Here is a 13,016-nt window from a genome sequence, read left to right on the forward strand (position 1 = left end):
TAAAAACATTTGTGTGTTCAAAAATTAATTAAATGCTTATATTACTTCAGTGGCAAACTAAGCAAACAAACCCTCATGACGTCACACACTGTGATATTGCAAGATGGTTACATTAATTGTGTTCGTTAATGTTTTTAAGTGGGAATCAGTTAACTAAATAATGTTACCTTGACTGACTGCTTCACTTCCACTTTAAAAGCATATTTAACTCCCTGAAAAATGTGCCTTCTTTTCATATGCAGATGAGTTTCAGTAACAACCTGGAGACTAAAAGGCCCAATGAGGAAACAGTCGGGCTGTGATTGCCCCGGTGAGTGAGATTCTCCACCAGGCCGCTAACTAGTAAATTCAATGAACCACGGTGCTTTAATTCAATCGACGCTCCCAGACGCTACAAATCCCATCCACTGCTTTACTATAAGACTCTATAAAAATCCTTCTGCAATCTTGTTTTATTCCTAATGTGGCATGTTATGGCCAGACAGAGAATGTTAATTCTCTTAATGTTAAGTCCTTAATGTATTTGTAAACATTTTAAGGGACAGTGAATATGAATGCAATTAATGCTCAATAAAGGTTGGTTTAATGCACTTAACAACATTTTCCCATTTTCTGTGACCTAATCTAAAGTGAGAACTGTTCACTCCTTATTACCATTATTAACAATTCCTTTACTATGACTTGGTTAAACAATAATAATCGTATTAATTACAGTGATAATGAATGAAAAACTATTACTATAGTCTATTATGATCATATTACCCCAGTTTTACAGTCTCTGCACTGGCTACATATTAACCTATCAGTTACAAATTATCATTACTTACCTATAAGGCCCTAAATGGTTTGGCTCCTGCGTACCTAACTAGCCTTATTCCACGTTACAATCCATCACACTCCATAAGGTCACAAAACGCTGGACTTTTGGGTTTTCCTAGTATACCAAACTCCCTGATAATGTACGGGGTACTTTGTTGTAACAGCAGCTATGCTAATGATGTCTCTATTTGTTTCTATGTTTGCCACAAGCTCCAGTCTGGATCCAGAACTCCTGAGAAGAGATGATGCTGACCCTCAGAGGACCAAAGATGATGCTAACCCTGAACCAACAACAGAACTAACAAATATTGCTACAAGTGTGACTGTATCATATAATAATTGCTGTCAGTAATGTTCATCGTCTGGCTCACTACTAGAGGTCGACCTCGGCCGATATATCGGGCCGATATTTGTCATTTTTTAATATATCGGCATCGGCCGATATCCGTGTTTAGTAGCGCCGATTTAAAGTCAGGCACGTCGGCGGACAACCCCGTGTTATTGGCGCGGTGGAAAGTGCTGCTGCAGCCACTGCATGTGAAGCTTTTGGAAGATTCAACAACAGACCTGCGAGATAAAGGTAGTCAGAGAATTTCACTCTGTAAATGGGGTGGAGAAGTTGTCAGCTCTAACAAACACTGCAGCGTGATTGAGGGCTCCGTTACTCCGCCCCGCTCACAGACAGCACCGCGCTCGGAGAGACAGACGTCCTGGAGCTGCCCAGAACGGTGAATCACATGTGTTCGGAAGCATGGTTTGATGCAGACAATAACCAGTTTTCCATCCAACTCATTTGTATTTAGGGATGTCAATATTTGATAATTTCCATGATCGATCGTCGTTTAAATTAACGATCAAGTAATAACCTTAATGCTGCAAAATGCGTCTGCAGCGGTATTATTATTATGTGCAAAAGCCACTTGGAAAAAAAGCTTTCTCACCTGAATGAAAGGGGTTTTAGTATTAATAAAATGCTAGTAGCAGGACTGTAAAATGAATAAATGTGATTATGATTGTTTGATAAAATGAAGAGAGCACGCCATACGTTTGAGATCATTTTACTTTGCTGAATGTTTTCTGTCAAGGAGACCGCTGAATGCGCCTCTTTAAATGGTTTCGTGGTGCTCGTTGTTGTATTTTGAAACGCAACTGCAATGTTTCCAAATGACACTATAGTAGTGGTGCAACGGATCATCATTGATCCGTGATCCGTTCAGATCAATATCTTCAGTTCGGCATACGCGTGACCCTCGGATTGATTTATGAAAAAAAAAAAAAAATTGCGCATGTTCAGTCCACACTCAGTGATAATGCGGAGCGGAGGAGCTTGAATGCCCCGCGCATTTTGGCTTCCCTGTCAGATATACTGATGAAGGAAAGACGTTAGAGTGAAAAGATGGTGCCAGATCTTTATGAACAGGAGAAGAAAAAAGTTGTGGATGAGCTATCCCGAGCATCCCCTGTTGCACTCACGACAGACGGGTGGACGTCCAGGGGGACGGAGAGCTCTGTGATGATAACTGCTCACTTCATCACAGCAGACTGGGAGATGAGAAGTCCTTATTATGTTAAAAAGAAGATATTATGCCATGTGCACTAAGTCCATACGAGGACGAGCAAGCACGGGTTTGAATAGATGTATTTGGAGGTTATTGCTCACGTCTCGTTCTGCACATATCCAAATGTTTCCATTTTCGCAATGTATCTGAATGTTAATCTATAATATTTTTTTTAATGTAAACTAGACGGAAAAATCATCCTCTTCACATGAGCAAAAACGTCCTTTGCATAACAGCAGAGAGGACCGGTATAGGGTGTATTTAAACTGACCAGTGTAACTTTTTAAATGTTTGGTTGACTGTACTTTATTTTAATAATGAATAGACTGCGATGTAAGTTCGAAATTAGAATGCACTTTAGGTGTTCTGTGTCATTTATACCAAACACAAATGTTGCTGGTTGCTAGTGTCTTTGCAGCACTACTGTTATTTATTTTTTATATATTTATTTTTTTATATTTTTCAGTTTAATTGATTTTTATTTCTAAAATTGTATTTATTAAAATGTATATTTAAGTTTACATTTATGTTCCAACAAACTTGAAAAATTCTACTTGATAAATGTAAATGCTCTAAAACTTTTATGTAAATGATTGACATATATATTACCTGTTTTATATATTTAATACTTGGTCAGTTTATTAATTTTAGTGCACTAAATTAAGATGAATGAAGAGATGGTTCAAGTCAGTGCTCAATAAATTATGATAGGTTTAGAAAAAATGTGTTGTGCATCCACTTATTATTAGTGTGACATTTTAGCATGCAAATCAAGGGGAAAACTCCAAGATATCGGCCCTAAAAATCGGCAGCACATATCGGCCATCGGCTGACCCTGACCTCTAAACATCGGCATCGGCTATAGAAAAACCCATATCGGTCGATCTCTACTCACTACGTCTTGTATAAATTTTTCTGAAAAATCCTGTCATACGCACACAAACTGACAGTCACCACTTATAAGATACTACTAAATATTGGAGAAACGTAATTTTCTGTAAAGCTGCATTGTAATGACTTGTATCGTAAAAAGCTCTATAAAAATAAACTTGAATTGAATTATTAATGTATTAACTACAGTTATAAACTATAAACTAATAGTTTGATAATGATGTTAATTTAATACTTTATTATTGTATACTATACTTATAAGTGTTACCTATAATAGAATAATATTGAAATAACACTGCCAACAAGTTAACCAACACCTCCATTTATTTCTTAAGCTTTTAAATAAGCAACTTATGGAAGAGAAGGTCCAAATGTAAATATCAGATATGAATTTTTTCTAATTGCACACAAGGGATGATATAAATTCAGCTGGTCATGACAGTCAAAAAAACCCAACCGAGCCCCAAGATTGAGGCGCACTGTAAATAATCCATCCGATATGTGTAGCAATGTGCATAATAAATACAAATTATTTTATTATAAAATACATTAAACATTTGATCACAGAAAGCTGCAACGGAGCAATCAGAATCAAGTATTCCAGAGAGTTGTGTAATAAAGTCTGACACACTAAGCAATCTATCAAAAAGATGGATGAACATCTTTAATCTTGATTGATTCGATGTTTTAAAATGATCCATGCTTTGCATGAAAACAGAGAGCTGTTGAACGGTAGCCGTTGTGATTTAGTGGTTATTAACTGCAGAGCGGTTGATTGATCCGCATGAATTTACACTGCACTTTCTTAAAAAGTCCCAACTTCAAAGGAGGTTCCCTGAGACGGCAGAAAGCGGCTCATCTTCATGAGGATATTTTTATGGAACAGAGACGGAGAACAGACACAGAAGCGTGAGGGGGTGGCTAAGCCTGTGTTTTTGTTTGCTTATGTGTGAGAGAGATTGAGACCCAGAGAGAGGTGACAAAAGCTGATGTGTGCACACATGTATGTATTTGCAGGTGTAAGCATTTTGGCGCTGTATTTATGCAGGGGTGTTTGTCCTGTTATGGCCTGCACTGTACTAACCACAGCTGTGTGGTAGATGCTGCCAGAGCCGTGTTTATTCCAACTGGATAAATAAAACAGGTCTTCTCACACCTCTCACCCCATCAGCACCGCCGATGCTCAGTGATGCTTGTGCCCAGCTCATGACAGAGCACATTACCCACCACTATCCTCACCTAATCTGCACAGTTAACTTATGAAACATCACGTGTCAGGCAACTTTCCTTATACAGAGGAAGGAAAATGTGCTTTTAATATGGATTCTTAGCACCGCAGGGAATAACAACTGATATTAACTCACGATCTACAGGAGCATTACAGTCAGGAAACAAATCTCTCAAACTGGAAGTGTATCTTGGCAGAAGAGACCAAAAATAACACTGGTTAAGTGTCAAACGAGAGTAAAAAAAAACAACAACAAAAAAAACCCACTTTATGGGTAGAGCCCATAAATTTTTCACATAATAAAAAAGAAAACAAAAACAAAGTGTAAGATTTAGATATTTTATAATCTTATTTTTTGCGCAACTACATCTCTTAATTATTTTCTAATTCTCTACCACCATTCAGTGTGACACTTACGGTTTAGGTCATGTAATTGTATTCGTTGTCAAAGCATGATAATACTACAGATTACTGTGCTTGATCTTGCTCACAGCTGATGAATCTTGCTTGAACATTGAGTCTTAAGATCCAACGAGAAGAAATAGTGTGAAATCCTGCATATAAGTAAATGCACACAACAGTTTAGAGTCCCTCCCTGATCCCAAGAACAATACCGGTGGATTTGTGCTGAGTGTTTATGACAAGATCAACACAAACTCCCAAGACACGGACGGGGAACGCTGTTTCCAGCGATGCCCTGAGTCGGCTGCCACAGAAATGTTCATTCACCATTGAAATGACCCCTAGCTTTAAAGAAAACTTGAGGAAAGTTAATAAAAAAAAGAGGAGCTTGTAAACCTGACAACTAGATCTGACATTTTCTGAAACGTTTATTCAAATCACTATAATAATATAATAACTTTTTATTTAAAAGCCACTTATATTTAAAATAAAACCATACAAAAGTGGCTGCAAATGTTAGGTAAGCTTCTTTAAATATTGCATATCTTAACTAATTCTCCAGATAAACAGACAGAAGATATTTGAGCACATGGTCATTTGTCGGGGTGGGCTGTGTGTTCATTTTGGTGCACTCACTTTCCTGCAGCGTAGACCTCTGCCGTGTCGAACAGATTGATCCCGTTCTCGTACGCCAGAGTCATCAGCTGCTCTGCAATCTGTCAGAGGGATGGAAGAGAGAGCAGGGCATCCAGCATTCAAGGTGCGCCACTCTTTTCAATGATTAAACACTGTATTCTGCCCTGTGATACTCAATAAGTCATCTTTAATGTGTTTAGGAACATTAAAGTGTACGCTGGCAATGAAAACTACTGTTCTAGCAGACAAGAATTATGTCTATGAATGATTCATTTCAAAGCAACATTAAGCATTTAGCAAAACACTGTTGTTTAAAATGATGTGCATTAAATTGGATGGATTTTTAAATCTGTGTGAATGGCGATTCATGGAAGAATGCGATGTAAACATGTTTATTTTGTGAATTTAAGTTCCTAAAAAAAGTTTCCTAAAAAAAAAAAAAATGTTTGCGTTAGATTAAGATATTTATTTATTTAGGGGTATACGGATAGATTAAAGTAAAGTAAATTGAAGACAAAAAATTTAGTTGTATTTAGATATTTATTTAATGATATAAGATTCGTAAAGGTTTTATCATTCTTGAATAAAAAAACATTGCACCTTAAATTTAAGACAAAAATGTGTTATATTTCGATATTTATATTTATACATAGGCTATAAGGGTAATTTAAGATATGTAAAGGTTTTATCAGTCTTACATAATAATAAATAAATAAATAAATAAATACTTGAAAAGTAAAAAAAAAAAAACAAGACAAAAATGTGTATTGAGATATTTTTTAAAGTTACAAGGGTAATTTTCAGATTTGTAAGGATTTTCTTAGTATTAAAAAATAAACAATTGGAAAAAAAACATTTTAAGGATCTGCAGACCCACTATTTAAGGATTATTTCACAGAAAAAAAAGAAAATGTTTTCATTATTTACCAACCATCATGTTCTAACAGTGATGAATGACGTTTAATTTAAAAACATTCAAATGTGTCGCAATGCAGTCGTGAAATTAATTATGTTTGGCATCACTGGCATCAAACTGTCTTGAGCTGTTTAGTTTGAATGCCTCTAAGCATTAATGAGATCTGATTTTCACTGAAAGACACGTGTCAATCTGACTTCAGAAGATTTGGAATATAGTGCTCATAGACTACTTTGGTGACACTTATGGAAAATATAAACACCACTGTGTTCCATGGAAGAAATAAAACTACTATTGTTTACAGTTTGGAAAGCCATGCATGTGAGTACATGATGACAGGGTGAAGTATTCCTTTAAGTTTATGCATGAGAATATAAAAGCTGCCATCAGGACGGGTCAGTGTTGACACTCATCATACCTCATCTGTGATCTGTCCTCCAAACGTCACCCATGTTCCTGTAAAGAGATCTAGAATCAGTCCCTGCTGTACACAAGATTAACAAGCTCTAAATGATTATTAGTCATTCACCAATGACACTTAAGAGTAAAGCCTTTAAGATGAAGCTACAGATAACATGGATAATCTTTAATGCCCAGCTCGAGAGAACAGAACAACACTGGCTGGACTTTCATCTGTCTGCCACTACTGTTTGAGGAAAAATCATCTTGTGACAAAAAAAAAGAAAAAAGAAAAAGCTTGTATTCCTTATCTACTTCACAAAAGGCTGTAAACGTACCTAATCCAAGACATGAGACTCTCAGGCCCGACTTCCCCAAGTTTCTGGAAAAAAGGAAATAAAGACAATGATTAATAGGTTTTTCTCTGCCTTCTCTATCACTTTGTTCTCTCTAGAACTCAAGGCCATGGCAATACTAAATCAGATTGAGGGCTTTGAAAGCGCCAACCTAATTTTCTGAACATAAAAGCTCTGTTCCAAAAACTAGTGAGCTGCCTGTAAGACAGCTTTTTAAGGGAAAAATGGTTTGTTCCCAAGGCATCTTATAAGATATCTTCGTTTGGTCCAAATCTAAGCGAGCACTGCACATATGTTTCACCGAGAAGGCAATATCAAAAAAGAGCATAGTGGCAATATCTAAATAATAAAAAATATAAAAAAATTTAAATATTTATATTATCAATTATTTACAAAATATTAGAATTAAATACATTTATGAAAAGTAAATATTCAAATAATAATAATAAAAAATTAAATAAATTTATATTTAATTATATTAACAAAAATAGTTGCTATAGACCACCACATGTTTTTACAGTTCAAAAAAAAAAAAATCTAAACTGGTGTCCCATATCTGCCCGTAGTTCATCAACACAGCTGTGCAATATAAGAATAAAATAATAATGATAATATTTAACATTATAACTTCATTGCATTTTAATGATAGATTAAATAAATAGATTAAATAGATTAAATAAATGCAGCCCTAATGAGCATAAGAGTCTTTTAAAATATTAGTGTGCATTTACTGATTGTTTATTTAAATAACTGGTAAAATTACATTAAACCTTACATGTATAACTAACTATAAATGCATACTTTTAATAATGAAATGCATAGTCTTTATTAAACTATTGCACTGATTTGTCACTGAAATATCAGACACTTGAACTGCATTAGGATTTACTGGAAAACCAGATAAAAAGGGCCATGTTTTGTGAAAAGTTCTACACCCAATCTAATGCTATATTTGATCTAGTACTATTGTGTATCACACCATTCCCCTCAAACTCTATTGTGATCAACTGTTGTTTGAGAGAGAGATGCTGGGTTTTGAACAGATCTACTATCTTCAAAGCACTGAGATTGTTCAATGACCTCAGCCCGAGTCCTGTACATGCCACTGGGGCTGCCAGGGGAACGTGTGGTGTTTGTAAGCCATCCTGCTGATTGGTATACAGTGGGGAAAATGAGACTTAGCAGTGCCTGAGGGCAGATTACTGAGCCCAGGGGCTTATGAGAGACTATAGCGACTATAATGAAGAGAACTGGCTGAAGGAAGGTTCACCAGTCCAGAGTCACCGAGCCACATGAGACCATCTTCTGAAAGTGAGCACAAATCATCTCAGAGGACGAAAGTGCTGCAGCTCTCAGCCTAGAGCTTTGGACCCGAGGATTTGGTCCCAACTTTGTTTTGTTTACTTTTTATAAGTCCTTACTTTGTTTTAGTTTTATGTTCCTGCCAAGAAAACTGGTGTACCGAAAAGAACAGCGTTGTGTACAAAGACAAAAAGATGGTAAGATGAATATACGAATTGTGAAGGTTCACAGAAAAAAAACTTAACAAGATTAGAACAGAAAACAACAGATTTGTGCCACAGACTTCTAAAATGAGCAAAAGAGATGAACAGCGTGAACATTTCTGTGTGTGTTTGTGTGTGTGTGTGTTAAGGCTGGGGGATATACTGAATATTAGAAATTATTCAAAATTCTAACAAACTTCAATATACCATTGCAATAATGCTCTATGTTCATTGAAGTCTCCACATAGAGTTTCAAAAGTTTTAAAGTATTTTTTGTAAAAATACAAATAAGTAACCATTGCTATGTAGTGCTACTTTTGTGACACTGCACTCTCAGAAAAAAAAGGTACAAAAGCTGTCACTGGGGTGGTAATTTTTCAAAAGGTACAAAAGTGTACCTTTTGAAAAATTACCACCCCAGTGACAGCTTTTTTATCTTTTTTTCTGAGAGCGTGCCATGTAAGAGACATGTTTTACCGCTTTTTTAAATTGTAATGATTTTATGTATAATAGTGTTTTAACTGGTTTACATGTTTTCTTAAGTCCATTTTATTCCTCTTGATATTTTTAGTGTGTATGTGTCTTTAAGAATTGGATGGTTCTTGGACTGTTTTAGGGTATAGCGCAATATGCTTTTAACAGACTGAGTTTTCCTGGTTTTATTGTGTGTTTTTTAAAAGTCCTGTGAACTTTGTAAATACACTGTTCTTATTAAACTTAAATCTATTTTCAAACTTTGTAACCTAGCCTGTTGTAACCTAGGCTGTAAGTTACAATTTTGATGCGTATAAGTACAAAATGTTTAGCAATTCAATCAACAAAATGTGGGCTGATTGTTTACACTGAAACATTTGGTTGGCCTTTAATATTGATAAAAAATACTGAAAATTACTGAAATATTTTGAATCTGCTTGGCAATAAATGGCAGATATTGGTGCAACTGAATACATATGCTGTCACTCTGTCCTAGTTTGTGCTGTCTGTACACGAGCATGTACATGAATAAAGAAGTGTGTAACTGGGATTAGGGGTGATATAACATGCTGTTTGTGTGTGTAGGCAATCACGTATGTGTGTGTTTCTAGAATTGTGTGTGGGGTTTTGTGTGTGTTTATGTGGGGTGTCTATGTTGGTTTAGAAACATGTGGGCGTCCGGTGGCAGAATGCAATGAAAGACGGACCACAGTGGGTCACAGCGAGCCACACGTTGCTTTGGATCCAAAAAGTAACCTGAAGAAAGGACAGATCGTATTCATAGCAGCATTTGCTGGGAACTTTAATATGGCTGGTGATTTCTTCAGGCACCTCAGGACAAAAGTTGAAAAGATTAAACACAGAAATGTTTGGCTAATAACTCACTGGAGAGCTGTGCTGTTTCCTGTAGACACCAGGAAGTCTTAATGTCTTTAACTGAAAGGCATGAATCACTAGGGGAAGATGAATAAGTATCTGCTCAAATCTAGTTTTGCAATTAACATGGAGCTAATAGGTAAAGAGCATTAATCACCAATGGTCAGGTTAAAGTCAAAAATGTCTTTTTAATTAGACTTTGCGGTGAGATAAACTGTTCAATGTTGGACAGATGCATCATGGTTCAGTTGATTCAATGTAAATACCACGTGTGTATTATTTTCAAAGGCAAGCCTTTTGACGCTGTATAGCACAGTCAGCCAAACTATCTCAAACATGAGTCGTGATCATGAGTCGTGATCAGCTACAATCATCATACAGAATTGAAAAAACAATCATTCTCATTTCTTGAGTCAATGTTGCTCTGTGGAGTTGAGATGCGCTGATAAACGTCTTTATAGCAGAACTGCAGTGTTCACATTTTTTAGGGAAGATAATTCAAATATGGTGAGAAGTTTCGGCCCACGACTCAAAAATCAATGCATTTTTGCATGATAGCCATTCAATAAAGCATTAGACTGGTTGGTGTGATTGAGTTTTGTTAAATGTGAAAACAGGCATGTGCCAAAGACTTCTTATCTAAGCTCTGGCTGCCAAAAATGAGTCTTGGTATTCATTATAAGCAGCAATTACCACCCAGTAGGAAACAAACAATATGCACAGATGAATTCCAAGGCTGTTTATGATTCACTCATCGATAATATGTACAGTGAATAAGATCTGAGATCTGTAGATCAAGAGAGGGCTCCTTTCATGGTTTGATGTTAGTGACATCAAACAGAACATGATTAGTACAGATTAAACTGGAACTCTACAGTGATAAATGTATGACTGAAGCTGTGTAACTGTGCCAAGGATGCTCAAATAATAAACCTATCCTGTGAAAACCACTGCGTTGGACTGAAGGTATGATCAAATCGAAAGAATCTAATGTTTTCAGGGCCAGTAGACTCTTGACTGCTCTAGAGTGTTACTGTTTCCTTGTTGTCAGCGTTCTGTTGTGTTGAATATTTCATGGGCTGGAGCTGAATACTGCATAATGGACAGTGGCCCAGTCACAACTGGACCCAGGTGCAGCTCTGGAGATTGGGTTTGGCAGGAGTCACCAGAGATCAAGCCAGAGGTCAGTAAATGTCACCTGCGTCTTTTAGCCGGGTTAACGATATGCAGAGAGCACGGGCCGGTCAGGTTTGTTTACAAAGCAGAGGAAGTTCAACTTTTCAGAGCGCAGATGAAGTCAGTCTCTGTTGATCTCCACCAGCCTCAGTGAGTTTCTGAACTCAAAAGATTAGGACAGCTCACTTTCAAAAGTAGAACATGATGTGTCCAAACACATTTGTCAGTATAAAAGGAAGAGTTAAAAAAAAAAAACAAAAAAAAAAAACAACCAAAAATAAAACCCGAAGTCAATTCTCACATCATTTACTCACTCTCATGTATTTCTAAATGGCAGATCCTCTAGAACTGCATGTAAATGATGCCAAATAGTTATTTGGTTATTAACAAACGGCTCGAGCAGCATCTTTTTGGTGAAAACGTGGTGCAAAATGTCTTGATAGCTGAAGTTTGAAACTTAAAATGACTTCAGTATCAGCATGGCTTCAACTGCTCCATTGCATGGCTTCAAGACTTGAAATATAGTGCAGAAGTCATATTGCCAACTTTTATGATGCCTAAGGGTGAATAAATTATGAAAAAATGTTGATTTTTAGGCGAACTCTTCCTTAAAGGCAAATGCATTTCACATGTCCAAAAATGAACCAACTGGCCCTCAAAGGAAATGAGAGCATCACTGAAGTAGTGCACAAAACTTGCAGTTATGAGTAATTAATGGCAGGAAAGGGCTTAAAGGTCATGGAAAAACCATGAGCCACATTATTCAAGGAATTTGCATGGAATTACATGTACACAGTTCTTCATACACACACAATACTCTGAAGGCTGCCTCGTGCCGATTTGTTCTCTGAAATGTTTATGTAAGAGCAATTCAGACTGTGAGAAAGCCTCCTACACCCGGTTCTGAAAGCAGTAGCTCTACCTGAGAACAGCTTCAGCTCTAGTCAGAAAGAAGTTCCATCACAAAATCCCACATCTTTCCCTCTTCTCCACCAACACAGCATCCACACACACCATTATCAGGGTTATGAAGCGGCCCACACAGAATCTGCACGTGCACAATTTTACAGAAAGCTCCGGAGACCTGCAGAACTGGATCGACTGTCGTTCACATAGTCCTACACAATGCTCTACAGTATAAACAGACTGGACATGACCATTTGATTAAAAATGATATTAACAAATCTTTTATATGTCGTAGCCATGCTGCTCACTAATGACATAAAACTTCTGCTTACCAAGGCTGCATTTATCAAAATACAAGAAACAGTAATATTGTGAAATATTGCTACAATTTCAAGTTTTTCTATGCGAATATATTTTAAAGTGTAATTTATTCCTGTGATACAAAGTTGAATTTTCAGCATCATTACTCCAGTCTTCAATGTCACATGATCCTTCAGAAATAATTTACTCAATAAAATTTCACTGCTTTACTTTTTTGTGGAATTCTTTGATGAACTTTAAAATGAAACTTAATTTTGATCAATTTAATCCATTGTTGCTGAATGAGAGTATTAACTAAAATAATAATAATAATAATAATAATAATAATAATAATAATACTAATATGTAGTGTCTAATTTCTAGCAGTTAATCTCAGTCACTCAAAATGCCCAAGACAGGTAATTTAAAGCCAATATGAAACTGTTTGCAGGCCATTTTACTTCTGCATTATGAAGTATTGATTCATATTTGTCTGCAACCCTGCTGAAGCCCTCTGGCTGAAACTTGGTGACATCATCATTTCAGGCAGAGCTACTTCTGTTTTGATGAAAG

At 36.3% G+C, this 13,016-nt stretch overlaps 1 protein-coding gene across 5 annotated transcripts in view; it reads right to left on the reverse strand.

The window, feature by feature from the left end:
* The window catches only part of LOC128022043 (voltage-gated potassium channel subunit beta-2), a 96,574-nt gene that overhangs the window by 12,192 nt on the left and 71,366 nt on the right, over positions 1-13,016 (reverse strand). For all 5 annotated transcript variants that reach the window (XM_052609251.1, XM_052609248.1, XM_052609249.1 and 2 more), the window contains 3 exons: positions 7,189-7,232; positions 6,870-6,907; positions 5,536-5,615 (listed from right to left, as the gene is read on the reverse strand). In XM_052609251.1, coding sequence (XP_052465211.1) covers positions 5,536-5,615; positions 6,870-6,907; positions 7,189-7,232 — 162 coding nt within the window. The remainder of the gene's footprint in view (positions 1-5,535; positions 5,616-6,869; positions 6,908-7,188; positions 7,233-13,016) is intronic.

This window comes from Carassius gibelio, chromosome A11, assembly GCF_023724105.1.
Source record: "Carassius gibelio isolate Cgi1373 ecotype wild population from Czech Republic chromosome A11, carGib1.2-hapl.c, whole genome shotgun sequence".
NCBI lineage: Eukaryota > Metazoa > Chordata > Actinopteri > Cypriniformes > Cyprinidae > Carassius > Carassius gibelio.